A 16,866-nucleotide genomic window follows, 5' to 3' on the forward strand; every position below is an offset into this window, starting at 1 on the left:
CGTGCTTCTGGATATCAATTCTGATGAAAGAACTTTGTATAGGCCAAGAAGAAAATTTCTAAATTTTATCAATTTCAGATTTATAATCTGGACTTTTATATCAAAAGTAATTGTTCAACATAAACACTGTGTATGACTCACTTATATATAAAAGGTAGAAGGAAATGCTTAGGCAATTCTAAAGACAGAAGAAACAATTACTGTTCTTGTACTGCACTGTTTCCAGAAACTGATAATATCATTAAAATACATAAAACATCAAAGATAGAATCTGTCAAAACAATGTTGTGAGTGTGCCTTGCTTTTCAAAATCAAGTTCCCAATGCAGAAGCTTTGTAAGATGTTCTGGCTAAATACACTCCAACACTTCTTTGCCTAAAACTCCAGCAGAGAGACAGAGCCAGTGCTAAATGACCTTTCTTCCTAATGTTCTGTCTTATGAAATTCATCTGTAAAGTGTAGACTTTAAAATACCTTCTGCAACAACTCGTTTCTAGAAACAGACATCATGGTCTTCAGCATGTCATCCACAGCACCCAGGGAGCTCTCCAGGGCTGTTAAAGACTCGTGAATTTCTACAGGATAGTCTTCATTCATTTCTTCACCTGCCATTGTGACCAACTGGAAAAAAAAAATCAACTCTCAGAATTCATACTGCAGACAGAGCTTTAAAAAGAAAATGCAAAGACCATTTACTTTTGAGTAAGGTAAGTCAGTGAATCTTAGCATGCAAGGCTAGAGGAGCCGCTCCCAGCCTCTCTTCCTAAAATGTATGGAGAAGAGGAAAGAATCCACACATCACACCCTAGAGACTTTCACAGCTCTGACAACATCATCACAACACCACATATCAACAAGCTAAACCCATGTTCAACTGGATTCAAAGGTACATGCACTTGGGAAGTAGAGCGAGAGGCTAAGATCCAAGTCTTGGCTATAGGCAAGTTCAAGGCCAGTCTCTGCTCCAGGAGACACAATCTCAAAATTAAAAATAAATGGGGGGGGGCACATTTTTTAAAGCATTCTATTGAAAAAAAAGATTTTTAAAAAATAAAAGTCTGATAAATACATCCTATAATGTCTACTGAAGAACTCAGCAAAGTGAGTTTCTCTAAAAATTTTAAATTTTATTTAGCTTTTTAAAACTTAGGTGTTGTTCTAACCAGTCCTTGTATTAAACTTAAAAACAGGAATCCTGGATATAAAAATCTTTATCAGCTAACTAAAATTACTTTCCCAGTTCAAGCTTATACATGAATGTACAGCCCTCAATCGTTTTAATGACATTTGAATGATAGGAGTTGGGACTGTCTTGAGCTTTCAGTGCTGTTTGAATAGACTGTTACCTTGGATAAATCATCCAATCTCTCTGTGGGCTTCAAAGCTTTTACTCATAAAATAATCTAGTTGGTCTAACTATCTCTAACATTCATTATCACAATTATGGATAATTCTGTTGTATATGAACTCGAAGCTATATAGTGTCATTCAAGGATATCTACTGAAGGACACAGTGATGAAGTCATCTAACAGCATGAACCTACTGTAAAAAAGTAGTCTTCATAAGTAACAAAAATATCCAATATATACAAAGAACTCAAGAAGGTAGTCTCCAGAGAACCAAATAACCCTATTAAAAAATGGGGTACAGAGATAAACCAAGAATTCTCAACTGAGGAATACCTAATGGCTGAGAAGCACCTAAAGAAATGTTCAACATCCTTAGTCATCAGGGAAATGCAAATCAAAACAACCCTGAGATTCCACCTCACACCAATTAGAATGGCTAGAATAAAAAACTCAGGTGACAGCAGATGCTGGAAAGGTTGTGGAGAAAGAGGAACACTCCTTCATTGCTGGTGGAATTGCAAGCTGATACAACCACTCTGGAAATCAGCTTAGTGGTTCCTCCTAAAATTGGACATAGTACTACCAGAGAACCCAGCTATACCACTCCTGGGCATATACCCAGAAGATGCTCCAACATGTAATAAGGACACATGCTCCACTATGTTCATAGCAGCCTTATTTATAATAGCCAGAAGCTAGAAACAACCCAGATGTCCCTTAACAGAGGAATGGATACAGAAAATGTGGCACATTTACACAATGGATTTTACTCAGCTATTAAGAACAATGAATTTGCCAGCCGTGGTGGCGCACGCCTTAAATCCCAGCGCTTGGGAGGCAGAGGCAGGTGGATTTCTGAGTTCGAGGCCGGCCTGGTCTACAGAGTGAATTCCAGGACAGCCAGGGCTAAAAAGGGAAACCTTGTCTCAAAAACAAAAAAAAAACAAACAAAAAAAAAATGAACTTATGAATTTATGAAATTCTTAGGGAAATGGATGATCTGGAGGATTCCATCCTGAGTGAGGTAACCCAATCACAAAAGAACACACATGGTATGTACTCACTGATAAGTGGATATTAGCCCAGAAGGTGGGAATACCCAAGAACTTATATAGAATATTATAACAAAGGTAGACAATGGTTAAGACACACATTGAGTCTTAGAGGAGATTCAGTATTCTGCAGTATCCTGCACAGTTGCTGACCAAACACTCATAAATCTAACAAGCCAACAAAAGCTGAAATTTTGATTACAAATGGCCTTTCTTAAAACACTCTAAATTCACTGGTGGAGGGAGGGGAAGGGTAGCTGCTTGGGAACTGAACCAAGGGCCTCATGAATGCTAAGTTGCGCCCTACCTCTGAGCTATACTTCCAGCCTCAAAATATAATCTCCTCCTTGTTTATCTGATTCTTTAAAATGTATATATGTAAAAACACATAGATCAGATCTAAGTCCAAATAGAATAATATATCTGCCGCACAAAGGAAAAGAGCCTCTTCGAATCAATTTAACAAACAAGCAGAAACAAATAAACAAACAAAAAAAAAAAAAAACAGAAGCCAGCCATTTACAAAAGAATCCGAGTAACCAATAAACATAAAACTACTCAACTTCACCAAAGAAACCACAAGAACAAGATCCCATTTTTCCTGTGTCAAACAGTAAGCAGAGATGGCCACCAACAGGCCCTTTTCACCATTAGCAGTTTGATTTAATTAACCATTTTCTGAAATTGATATTCCATTTCAAAATCAGTAAATTTACTTCTCTGAAACAGAATTTTCTTTCTTTCTTTTGTTTTTATAAAAAGGAAACTAACGATTTATTATAGGTACTAGAACAGAAGAAAAAATATTGACTGGGTTTATCTACATAAAATTTCACTAATAACTTATGTTGTTTGACTGTCAGTGAACCTGTGGAGCTGTGATAGGTGATGAGTTTAGCCCAATAATTACTCCTAGTGGATATGCATGTAAACATTCTCTGTTGTAAACTTCTATTTCAATTTATGATTTTAATTTTATGTGTGAACTTGTGATGAACTTTTATCATGTGATCATGTATTCTGAAAGATGTAAAAGTACTGAGGACAAAGAGAAGAATGAGAAGAATTTTCTCTTATCCCTCTTTTCATTCATTCTGGTTTTTCTCCTTTTCTTAGAAAGCTTTCATAGGAAACTTTTTACAACTATAATCGCTTTTCTTCTTTTTATGCATAAAATTCTTCAAAAACTTGTATATTTTATATACTATGTTTAAAGACAACATGTTAATATAAAATGTGCACAAGCTATGTACACAGGGCAAATCAAACAAATCAAATGTATGCAAACTTGTGACAGCCACTGCAACATCTCATTACATATTACAAAAATCATTGTGTTCCCCAAATCTGGAAAAATCCCCAAATCCAAAATGTTCCTAAACATTTGAGACAAGGTATGTACACACCACCTCCCTCAGGTGTGAACACCTGAATAAATGTGTCATCTGGACTGTGACACAGCTGAGTGAGTAAAGTCACTTGCAGTCAAGTTAGTTTCCAACCTAAGTTAGATCCGATCCCCAGGATTCATATGGTGGAAGGAGTCAATCCTTCAAGTTGCCCTCTACACATGTGTATATGTACACATGCACTCATACAATGCACATTATATAATATACCCATATGTATACACATATGTACCTTTAAAATACAAAAGCATCCAATTTTCCCCACACTAAACTAGTTTTGCACTGTGCATTCTTCATTGTTCAGGGACATGAGCAGAATCAAAAGATATCCCTGTAATGGACAGCCTATATAGACAACATTCACACTCCATGATTGGTATTCACTACATGTCAGCTCTACTGATTTGTCATTTCTTTTAATATCCATAGCAACAGAAGCTGCATCTCTTAACAGTGTGTGCAGAAATTCTTCAAGTGATCTACCTAGACCCTCAGATGCCACAGCTCCACAGCACCTACACCACTACAGCATGTCTGCTGGCAGTTTGCCCTGGCCATATCTAGCATTTGGTGTCCTTAGACCAGGAATGCCAACCAGGCTCATACCACATGCCACATGCTTAGAAACCCAGGTGCCATCATTGAGAACTGAGATTAGCAACATCTACCATTGCAATCCATTGGGTGAACTGTGGGACAGGTTATGTGCTGGAGACCTGTGTCCTGTGTCCTGCCCTTGCTTCATATGGTGTTTCAGATGCAATCTGATGTCAAGGTGGCCCAAAATGGAGCAGCACTGTGGGAACTTCTGTGGTGGTCCACAGGGATTGTGGTGTAAGTGAAGACAGATGCCCCAATGGGAGTGGAAAGGCGACCATCCTTCCATGACCTTCACCCAGAAATTACCTCAGCATGTCAAGCTCCAATGTTGCTGTCCAAACAGGAAAGGGATCTACCCCAAAACCAAAACCCAGTGAAAGGACAGCCCACTTTTGATCAAGTCTCAGGAAGCCTGGTCTCAGCAGATGCCCCAGCCAGTGGAAAAGATACCAGGAACTACGGAGGAAGAGCACAGTCTGCCTGGCCTGCTGCCTTTGGCTCCAGGGGCCGGTTACTTGGTCCAGCTGACTTTGGGAATGTCATAGTGCTCGGTGAGTGTGTCCAGGTGTCAGTTGAAGTCCTCCACTCTCTGCTTGTGGGTTTTTGACACCTTCTTCAGGATTCTTTCGGTTTGCCACTTCTGAATCTTTTTGAAGGCCTCCCGTGCCGGCATGGGCTTGTCCAGACAGCGCCTCTCCTCCTCCTCACTCTTCTTGCTCATCCTCATGGCCTCCAGCATCTTGGCCTTGCCTTTGTTCTTCTTCTTCTGCTTCATCATGCCAAGCTCCACCAGGCCTTTCAGCTTCGGGGAGCCCTTCTGGACCTGCTCATACACTCCACAGCACTCACAGCCATAATCTCTTTTCAAAGTGTCCCTTTTTCTTCCTGAGACTTCTACTAGCACTACTAGCAGGTTCAAAGTTAGAGCCATGCAGTTCAGTCTGTAGTCCAACAACCCCAACAATGGTCAGCTGTGAATGGGAAGTCCAAGGATCTAGTAGTTGCTCAGTCCCACAGGGCTAGATGTCTCAGCTGGTCTTCTGTAGAAGTAGGTTCCAACAGATGTGCTGGCAAGTAAGTGCAAGCAGGGGAGAAGAGTCCAGAAACATAATTTTCATATAACATAATGTTAACAGGCATCCACTACAACATTTTTCAAAGAAAAAGAACAGCTGACACACCTATTAATACAGACGGATTAAATAAATTATGATATATCCAGCCAATAAAGCACTCTGTATAGAGAAAAGTACCGACATACAGTTTTAAAAGATCCCAGCCAGGCGGTGGTGGCGCACGCCTTTAATCCCAGCACTTGGGAGGCAGAGGCAGGTGGATTTCTGAGTTCGAGGCCAGCCTGGGCTATACAGGGTTATACAGGGCTATACAGAGAAACCCTGTCTCGAAAAACAAAAAAAAAAAAACAAAACAAAAAACAATAACAACAACAACAACAAAAACAAATAAAAGATCCCTAAGACATGTCAGAAAGGAAAAACTGGACAGCACGAACATTATACCTCACTTACTTCTTTTCTTAAAACATTACTAACCATAATGAGTTTCATTATGATACTGCCATCTGTGGGCATCATTGCCTGTTTGTACCCAGCCCACCCTCATACGTCCTCTTTATTTAAGAAACCAACCAGTAGTGCATGCCTTTAATCCCAGCTCTTGGGAGGCAGAGACAGGCAGATTTCTGAGTTGGAGGCCAGCCTGGTCTACAGAGTGAGTTCCAGGACAGCTAGGGAAACCCTGTCTCGAAAAACCAAAAAAAAAAAAAAAAAAAAAACCAACAACAACCTGAGTGAGGGACACACTTCTTGTACAATTCATGAAAAGTCCCATGTCATGCTGTGGTCCTCAGCTCATGACACTCTTGGGAGACAGCAAAACTTTTAACGCGCTTAAGAATCTCTGCCTTTAAGAGGTCATATGGAGCTGGCAGTTTTATGGTCATATTGAGGTGGGGGAAGTTCAAGAAGACTGTGGACTTTGTGGCTCTCCCTTCCCTTCCATTCTCTAGCCCCCCATCCGACCTGTCCCTGTCACAAGTGCAGCAAAAACATCCAGCCAAGGACTGAAACTTCTAAAATATGAGTCCAATAAGCCTTTGTTCTTTCTATCTCACCTTTTTGTGGCAGAAAACTTACTTACGTATACATACATGTGAGTTTCTTTAACGTACAAAATAAATTGTTAGCTGTAGCTACTTCCAGGAAAGGAACAAGCGGGAAGAAGTGTGAGAGTACCTATGCTCTCTGTACAGTACTGTAGGAGATTTATAGGGTTAGCATGTAAGTTTGTAAATAAGGGCTTCATGTGTTTGACATTTTAAAATTTACTAAAGATAACAAATGCTTATTTCCCACTTCTTAGTAACTATAATCAAATCTATTATTCTTTACCTCTATCACACTCAAAGAGCCAAAATGTCTTCTTTTCCCTAGAGTTGAATTTTCTAGCAAAATAAAGATATATTCTTCCTCACTCACATTGCCTCTTCTAACTGAGTTCCTGTGTGGCCACGCCTCCCACCAGCTAGTTCAAAGCTGCTGCCACAAATCCAACCTTCCTTTGTGCCTACTAGCCAATCCTCGAGTTTAAAGACTCTTAACATCATGACCCAGTTTGGACTTAATAAATTACAAAATCACCACATGAATCCAGGAGAAAAATTTATATTAAGAAATTTAGATATATATAGAAGCTGTTTTCAGCTCTATAGCAATTAGAGTTCCATACAGTTACCATATTAGTAACAGAAAATCCAACATATACTTAATTGATTTTTAGAACAAGAGACGAATTTGCAGGTTCTGCAACATAATTCTATTCCTATAATTATGTTTTACACAGCATTACCTTAGAAAACAATGGTGAAATTTATATGTAAGTTCTCAATACTACTCTCTTGGCCAAACAATGATTCTGATGTTACCTGCAATCTTCAGTAAAATCTGAGAACATATTGAGCTTTCTTGTCTAAAGTGTACTAACCTCTAAAAGCACATCACAGAAGCTAAATGACTAAGTGGATAAAGCCCATAGTGCGTGTGTGCTCAAGAACACACACCACCACCACCACCACCACCACCACCATCACCACCACCAAGCTTGAAGACTGCAATTCAGATCTTCTGTGTGTGGAGGGTGCCAAAACATGGAATCACCTAGCAGCCTAGCTGGACTGGCTGAAGTCAATGAGTCCCAGCTTCAATAAGAAACCCTACCTCAATAAACAAAGTGGAGAATGTTGGGGGAAAAAAGCATCTTTGAGCTTCTACGCACACACACATGCACATACATTCACATGAGAACACACACACACACTTGCATGTACACCACACATAAACACACAAAAAATACATATATGAAAGTCTAGCAATAAAAATTATGTAAATTACAAGGCTGGAGAGATGGCTCAGCAGTCAAGAGCACTTGTCCATCTCCCAGAGAACCCAAGTTTGGTTTCCAGCAGCCAGTTTGGGCAGCTCACAATCATCTGTAACTCCAGTTCCACGGGATCCAAGTTCTTTTACTGGCCTCTGTTGGCACCCACATACATGTGGCAAGTACACAGAAAGCGGCATGAGCACATACACATAAATAGAAACATTTTAAAGTACATAAATTACAAGAAGCTGATTAAGACTGGAGCCACACTGGAATCAACTTCTATTTGATGCTTACTTCAACATGTTTTCAGAATGAAAGACAGGAAGCAGCAAAACCTATCTTCTCAAAAATGTGGGGCTTGTTTATTACAATTACCTCTAAAATAATGATAATAGATAAGGTTGTGATGCAGACAAAATAAATATCAATAAAACTCTTAAAGCTGTATTCCATCAGTAGAATGTTCAAAGTACTAGTTCATAATACTAGTTATTATTTAAGAAAGTGGAAATAACAAAGAGGTAATCCAATGTAGAATATTTAGAGCCATACATAAAGAGTTAAATGCTTGTAAACAAGAGCTACTATTCATCCAGAGAATTTTTAAAAGTTAAAAACAAGAGAAAACTGCATCCCTATAGGTACTGGAAAGCATCTACAACATCTCTGATTTGGGAATTTTAGTTCTATTACTTGAAAACAACAAGAAAAACTGTTCACACTGCCATCTTAGCTTGTAACAAAACAATTCAGCCTATCAATTCTACCGTTCAGGAGTAGTTTTCTAAAGTTCAATAAGGTTAGCTGTCATTTATAAATTAAAAACTAACGCTGATACTTAAGTTCTGTCTACTCTTAGTACAAACAGGTTAATAACTACACCACAAACATCTCACTAGGGCAAATACACCTTTTCCAAGCGAAAACTAAATTGTAGTTAACACATTTTAAGGCACTAAGGCTATCTTCCAAGAGAAATTTGAGCCACGATGAATTTTTCCCAGATCACAAAGAAAAATTACTCTCTTAACATAATCCACTATAGCAGGAAGCTGCTGGCACGGCACGGTGTCGCAAGCCTTTGATCCTAATACTTGAGAGAGGGAGGCAGATCTCTGAGTTTGAGGCCAGCCTGTTCTACAGATCGAGTTCCAGGGCAACCAGGGCTACATAGAGAAACCGTGTCTCGGAAAAGAAAAAATAAAATTAAGGAAACTCTTATTTCAAAAGGGCTAACTGCCACCGCAGGCATTCCGACCTAGGGCGGAACAATAAGGGCTGCACGGAAAGTTACTCTTTCCACCTTCTATTTTGTCTCCGTTTAGACGTGGAATCAGCTAGAAGCTGATGGCGTTAGGTGTTTTACTTGTCGCTTTTCAACCCTTGAAAAGCAACGTTAACAATCGAAGCAAAATGAGGAAGACGGTATTGACAGAGAAACTAAAGGCCAAAGCAAGGAAAAGCCCGAGAGCCGCCATTGACAGGCTCTGGGGACTACGCTAGAAGCGAGAAGCCTCGCTTGGCTCCTCCCAGTCGGCCACAGTATGGACGTGATCCCGGGGTGCGGGAAAAGAGACTGTGACAGCAGCACGACAAGCACCCGAACTCAGTTTGGCACAATACCTCAACACCGTGGACGCCAGTCTCCCGGAATGAGGTCGCACGATGATGACGCCATGACACGCCTTCTGTCTGCCTTGCGTGCGTCGCTCCCGGTCTTGCGCGTGCGCAATTCAGTCCTGTGGCTCGCCCCGCCTCTGCCCGTCCCGGAGCTTAAGGCCGTGGTCTTTTTGTTTATCCTTGCTTTTCTTTTTTTGGTTCATTTACTGATACATTTATTTTTTTAATTAATTATTTTATTATTTACATGCCAGCCGTTGCCCACCCTCCCGGTCCCCCACCCACTTTCCTCACACCATTCCTCCTCCCCCTTGCCTCCGAGAGGGTGCTTCCCTTCATCTCCCCAACCCCCATCCCTAGGGCCTCAAACCCCTTGAGAATTAGGCGCATCTTCTCCAACTGAAGCCAGACTAGGCAGTCCTCCTGCTACACGCGTGCCAGGAGGCGGGGGTGGGAGGAGGTGGCGCTTGAACCAGCCCAGGTATGGTGCCTGGTTGGTGGCTCAGGCTCTGGGAGCTCCCTGGGGTCCAGGTTAGTTGAGACTGCTGGTATTTCTATGGGGTCGCCTTCCCCTTCAGCTCCTTCAACCCTTCCCCTAATTCACCCATAGGGGTCTCTGATCTCAGTCCAATGGTTGAGTGTTAAGTATCTGCATCTGTTCAGTCAGCTGTTGGTACAGCCTCTCAGAGGACAGCCATGCTAGGCAAAGGACTTAAAGGTCTCCCACCAAGGTGGCAAAACTGGGAGACAAGGCCCTGGCATCTTGTCTAGATTACGCTTCTGCAAACTGAATGCTCCTTACACCTTTGTCCAGGTCTTTGCTTTGATGGAAGACTTTAGATTAATCTTTTGAGGGGCTTCCCTAGCATAGTGCCTGATACCTGGTTAGGGGATAGTTATGAAAATACAGTGTAGCCAGGCAGTGGTGGCGCACGCCCTTAATCCCAGCACTTGGGAGGCAGAGGCAGGCGGATTTCTGAGTTCGAGGCCAGCCTGGTCTACAGAGTGAGTTCCAGGACAGCCAGGGCTATACAGAGAAACCCTGTCTTGAAACACAGGGAAAATAAAAGGATTACCAGTGCTAGGGTTACAAGCTGTGCCACCATTCCTAACTGTGTTTGATAGTTTTATGTCAGTTTGACACGAGTCTCCTGAGTGGAGAGAATCGCAATTAAGAAAATCCCCCATAAGATCAGGTTGTAGGCAGTCCTGTAAGGCATATTCTTAGTGATTGACGGGGGAGGGACCAGCCAATTATGGATGGTGCCACTCCTGGGCTGGTGGTCCTAGGCTGTAATAAGAAAGCAGGCTGAGCAAGCCATGATGAACAAGCCAGTAAGCAACACCCTCCATGGCCTCTGCATCAGCTTCTGCCTCCAGGTTCCTGTCCTGTCCATACTTCCTTAGACAAGAACAGTAATATGGAAGAGTAAGCCAAATAACCCCTTCCTTCCCCAACTTGCTTTTTGGTTATGGTGTTTCCCTGCAGCAAGAGAAACCCTAAAATACTAACAAGATTTTTATTTTTAATATGTATGTATGTATGTGTGTGTGTATGTCTTCTCCTCCTCCTCCTCCTCCTCCTCCTCCTCCTCCTCCTCCTCCTCCTCCTCCTCCTCCTCCTTCTTCTTCTTCTTCTTCTTCTTCTTCTTCTTCTTTCTCCTTCTTCTTCTTCTTCTTTGTTACAAGCTGTGCCACCAGTTAACCTCCAAACTTAAGTTTTTTATTTATTTTTAATCCTCACATGAGTATGCCTGCAAGTGCATGCAAAGATCTCCTAAGAGACCAATAGAGCACACTGGATCCCTGTAGCTAGAGTTACAGGGGTCCATGAGCTGCCTGAAATGAGTGCTGGGAATTGAACCTCCATCTCAGAAAGAGCAAAAAGCCCTGTTAACCACTGTGCCATCTGCAGCCCCTAGTCCTTTAAATGATAATTTTAGTATATGTAAATCACATTCAATTGGTATAACAGGAATAAAGAATACAAAAACTACATATCACTCAATTGTAACAAAAATGAAATATTACATGCCTGTGAAGTCACTTTGAGCAATCATACTGTGATGCATAAAGTTCTTAAAGTGGCAATGATTTGCTTCTACTTTGTTGTGCAGTTTACAGAGGTTACTATACAAAATGTTTTGTTGTCACACTCTAATAAAGAAACCATGTAACACAGCTACACTGATAGAATGAAATACTTGGTGTTTCAGCACAAGACAGTTCTACCATTTGAGTCTCAGCAATGGGAATCAAGTCCTCAGGCTTAGTAATACACACGCTACCCAGCTGAGTCATCTCATGAGTCCCTCAAACTAAACATCTAAAATGAAACATGTAACACTATATCTTCAATATTCATCATCATCTATGAAGTTGTCAGTTCCAACAATTTATCATTTAATATTGTCTTTTAAAGTTACTAAATTTCATTTAATCACCACTGAATTAATTGAGGGTAGTCTTATGGATGATAATCAATTACAGATGTGGGGGAACGGTGGAGATTGAGACAGGGTTTCTCTGTGTAGCCCTGGCTGGAACTCACTCTAGACTAAGCTACAGAGATCTCACTCTGTAGACCAAACTCAGAGATCTGCCTGCCTCTGCCACCTGAGTCCTGTGATCAAAGGTGTGTGCCAATTACAGATTTTACATATTGCTGGGGTCACAATTTCCTAGCATTAAATTATCTCAAACTGTTATTAATAACATTACATTTTGTAAAGCTCTTGTATTTTTTTTTTTTCGGTTTGTTAAGTCAGGGTTTCTCTGTATAGCCCTGGCTGTCCTGGAACTCACTCTGTAGACCAGGCTGGCCTCGAACTCAGAAATCCGCCTGCCTCTGCCTCCCAAGTGCTGGGATTAAAGGTGTGTGCCACCTCCACCCGGCAAAGCTCTTGTATTTTGACTAAATGTATTTTGAATAATTCCAGTAAATACAGTATTTTGGCTTTGTGATGGTTTCAAAAGCCCATGGCAAGGCCAAAGTCTATAGATAGATGGATGAATGGATGATAGATAGATAGATAGATAGATAGATAGATAGATAGATAGATAGATAGATAGATAGAGGGTTTATTAGAATGACTCTCAGGCTGTGGTCCAGTTAATCCAACAAAGGCTGCCTATGAATGGAAGGTCCAAGCAAGAATCTAGTAGCTGTTCAGTCTACAAGGTTGGATGTCTCAACTGGTCTTCAGTATATGCTGAAATCCTGAAGATGTGGGCTCTGATGCTAGTGAAGGAATAGTCCTGGTAGCAATGGTAAGAGCAATGAGGCAAAGTTCAAAAACTTCTCAGCAGAAGGTGTGGTCCAGATTAAAGGTGGGTCTTCCCACTTCAAAGATCCAGATTAAATGTGGTTCTTCCCACTCCAAATGATTTAATTATGAAAACAATCCAAGCAAATAGTCTGTTCCTTTAATCCTAGCATTTGGGAAGCAGAGGCAGGCAGATCTCTGAGTTTGAGGTCAGCCTGGTCTAGATAGTGAGTTCCAGGACAACCAGGGTTACACACAGAAACCCTGTCTCAAAGAAAACCAAAAGGGAAAAAAATCCACAGATGTGCCTAGTCATTTGGGTTTTAGTTAACTCTAGATGTACTCAAGTTGACAACCAAAAATAACCTTCCGCCACTCTTGGACATACATGCAAAGGATGCTTCATCCTATCACAGAGACACTTGCTAAACCATGTTCATTTGTACTCAGTTCATAAAAGCCAAATGTTGGAAACAATCTAGATATCTCTCAACAGAAGAATGGATAAAGAAAATATGGTACATTTACACAGTGGAGTTTTACTCAGCTGTTAAAAAACAAAATCATGAAAATTACAGGTAAGTAGAACTAGAGAAAATCATCCTGGGTTAGGTATTCCAGACCCAGAAAGACAAATATAGCGTATATTCCCTTATATATTAGTTGTTAAGTGGTAACCAAGCTACAGTCCATAGAACTAGAGGGTAGGTGTGGTGGATTGAATATTCTTGGCCCTATTAGGAGGTATGGCCTTGTTGAAGTAGTTGTGGCTTTCTCAAAGGAAATGTATCAATATGGGGGTGGGCTTTGAGACCTTCAGCCTAGCTGCCTGGGAGCCAGTCTTCTCCTAGTGGCCTTCAGATCAAGATATAGAACTCTCAGCTAGCTCTTCCTGTGCTGTGCCTGCCTGTTTGCTACCATGCTTCCCGCCTTGTTGAAAATGGACTGAACTTCTGAACTTGTAAGCCGGCCCCAATTAAATTTTGTCCTTTATAAGAGTTGCCTTGGTCATGGTGTCTGTTCACAGCAGTAACACCCTAAGACAATAGGTATAAAGTTAGGGACTATGGGGGACAGATAGATCACATTAGGTAAAGAAAATAGAAAAGATAGTTATGGGTGGGGTGGGGGTTGGGATAGGAAGATAAAAGTGAGGAGAAGAAGATAAGAATGCTTGAGGGAATACGGGTGAGACAGCCAAAACTGAGGGTCATATTAGGAGTAATATGGAAACCAAATACAGTAAAAAGCTGCCAAGAATATAGACATATATGAAGTTGATCTAAATGAAAGCACCAAATAACAGGGGAGACTGTTTTAGGTTCTCTAGAGTCACAGAACTTATGAAAGGTCTCTATATATTAAAGGAAATTATTGGAATGACTTACAGGCTGCAATCCAACTAACAATGGGCAGCTGTGAATGGGAAGTCCACGAGTCTAGTAGTTTCTCAGTCCCACGAGGCTGGGTGTTTCAGCTAGTCTCCTGTATACACTGGAATCCTGAAGAAGTAGGTTCCAACAGATGTGCTGGCAAGTAACTGCAAGCAGGCAGAAAAGAAGCAAGCCTTCCTTCTTATGTAGGCCTCCAGCTGAAGATATGGTCCAGATTAAAGGTGTGTACCACCACGCCTGGACCTAAACTGTTCTTTACTTGGAACTTATTCTGTCCCAGGATGGCCTTGAACTCAGAGATCTACTTGCCTCTATCTCCTGGAATTAAAGACGTACAACCTTGCCTGGGCCTAAGCCTTTCATGGACACTATGCCTCAAGACCTAGATCAAAAACCTGTGTCTTCCAGACTCAAGATCTGGATCACAGCCGTGCCATCCATTTCTAGACTGAAGTTCATTCCAGATATAGTCAAGTTGACAATAGCCATCCATGGGACAGAGCCACACAGGGGACAGAGCCTCTTGTCACCAAATGAAGCTTCTAGTACATGATCAGGTTACAACTAGATGAGTTGTTGGCCAAAGGGGATCCCATGGGAACCCCAAAACAACCCAGGCTGTTGCCAAGACTATAACCTGCTCTCTCTACAAACTGAAGGAAAGGCCCTCTTGCTGAAAATAACACCTACACAACTCACTGAACACAAAGATGGCTTTGGGAAGGAGAGAGTCAGTTTTCTTCAGGTAAATGTCTTGGAAAGATTACCTGTGCTTCAGTAGATGGCCTATACCAATGCACATATGAGCAGCATCAATTAGACGTAGTAGATTTAAAAGTAAAAGTTCATTAAAAGTAAAAGTTCAAGAAGCTGGGAGAGAAGACAGGGGAGGGGAGGAGAAAGGTATTAAAGAAGTGGAAATGGGGATGGATTTAATCGAAACATTACATACATGTATAAAATCCAGTTTTATTTTTAAGAACTTTTAAAGTGTTTTTTATTTATTTTTATGTATTTGAATGGTTTGCGTACATGTATGTCTGTGCACCATGTGCATGTATGGTGACCACAGAAGCCAGAATAGGGCATCAAATCTCCTGAAACTGGAGTTAGAGATGGTTGTGAGCTGCCTTGTGGATACCAGGAAACAAACCCAGGTCTTCTGCAAGAGCAGCCAGTGCTCTCAACCTCTGAGACATCTCTTCGAACTCATGTATAAAGTTATTATACAATAAAAAATAATTTAAAATTATTGGCCAAAGGGGATGCCATGGGAACCCCAAAACAACCCAGGCTGTTGCCAAGACTATAACCTGCTCCCCCTACAAACTGAAGGAAAGGCCCTCTTGCTGAAAATAACACCTAATAACACCTAACAAAAATAATTTAAAATTATTTTTTATTTTAAAGAAATTGATTTGGGGGCCTGAGAAGATTTTTCAGGTAAAGTGCTTGCTGCCAAAATAAGAACCTGACTTTGCATATCTAGCAGCTACATAAAATACCAGGCAGAATGGCTCATGTCTGTAATCTCAGCACAGAAGTGGATATGGAATCCTTGGTGGTTGCTGGTCAGGTACTCTAGTCTATCAGTGAATTCTGGATTTGATGAGAGACCTTAATTCTAAAAATAAGAATGGAGAAAGCTCATGCTTCCTTTTAAGATCTCATAGGATGGCTCCTACCTAATAAAATAAAAACAAGATTTTTATTGGCATAATGAAACAAATGTATGTATTAATCAGAATGAACACTTCTACTTCAGATAGGTCTGTGCTATTTGCAAATCTGCAGTGTTCACATCAAGATCAATCTGAATTTACTGAAATTTAAAATTGATGCTAAAGGAAAAAAAAACCTGAAAATGTTTACTCCCAGAGCTAAAGATTTTATGTCACAGACAGAGTGAGTCATGTGTGTAATGCAACTACAAACACTGTGCCTGAGCCTGTGAAATCATGATTCTTCACCTAACATTACAAGGAAAATGAGAATTGTTACAAAGGAAAATCATAAAAGTGTAGAATTACACTAGACACTGAAAGTTCAGCCAAGCAGTGAATGTTCACATGACCCACGGGTCCTCAGCCACAGTGTGTTGCTTAGAAGTATATGCATTTATCTCTCTTTAATGCTGTTCAGGTTAGGAATGTTTAGTAAATACTCAAAATGTGAAATAATTTTCACCTTTTTTATTATTGCAAACAAACTCAATGTTCTCTAAACTGTGCAACGCATGATATTTCTAAGACATGGATGGCAGACTGTTTTTGAGTATGCCTAGATGAAAACACCCCTTCTTAGCAGGTTTTTGTTTTACTTTAAGCACTTCATGTTCCTTAAAACTCCTCAAAAGCATAAACTCAGTGTTTTGTATGGGAACCATGACCCCCAGAAGAAACTGATCAGCCAGAGCTGGTGGTACAAGGGAAGAGATCACACGGAAGTTATTTAAGGGATTGATTTTAGCATGAGAGCAAATTGTGAATGAATCTGAAAGTAAGATTTAGACTCCCATGTTGACTTGGACTTAAAATTCATGATAAGTGAGTTCACTTATCTTGAAAAATCCTGTAACAATTCTAGCTAGAAATATAGAAAATAATTTACTAAATGACTGGTAACTATACAACAAAACTGAATATTAATTACTATTGAATCCTTCTAAAACTCTGTCTATATCCTATCAGCTTTTCCACTTTACACATTAACTTTTTTCTAGTCCTCACACTTGTGACAGTACTTCTCAATTTATCTAAAAGCTAAACAGATA

General features: G+C 40.6%; 1 protein-coding gene and 1 pseudogene across 2 annotated transcripts in view; both read right to left on the reverse strand.

Moving 5' to 3' along the window:
- Positions 1–9,546, reverse strand: part of C1d (C1D nuclear receptor corepressor) — a 14,220-nt gene extending 4,674 nt beyond the window's left edge. The window contains exons 1-2 of the mRNA XM_031341889.1: positions 9,437–9,546; positions 475–621 (exon numbers count right to left, since the gene is read on the reverse strand). Of these exons, the coding sequence (XP_031197749.1) occupies positions 475–612 (138 nt within the window). The 5' untranslated portion in view covers positions 613–621; positions 9,437–9,546. The remainder of the gene's footprint in view (positions 1–474; positions 622–9,436) is intronic.
- Positions 3,586–5,715, reverse strand: LOC116070464 (annotated as a pseudogene). Its single transcript, XR_004110405.1, has one exon. The product of XR_004110405.1 is annotated as a protein FAM32A pseudogene (transcript).
- Positions 9,547–16,866: the final 7,320 nt, after the last annotated feature.

Source organism: Mastomys coucha, unplaced genomic scaffold (assembly GCF_008632895.1).
Source record: "Mastomys coucha isolate ucsf_1 unplaced genomic scaffold, UCSF_Mcou_1 pScaffold22, whole genome shotgun sequence".
In the NCBI taxonomy this organism is placed as follows: domain Eukaryota; kingdom Metazoa; phylum Chordata; class Mammalia; order Rodentia; family Muridae; genus Mastomys; species Mastomys coucha.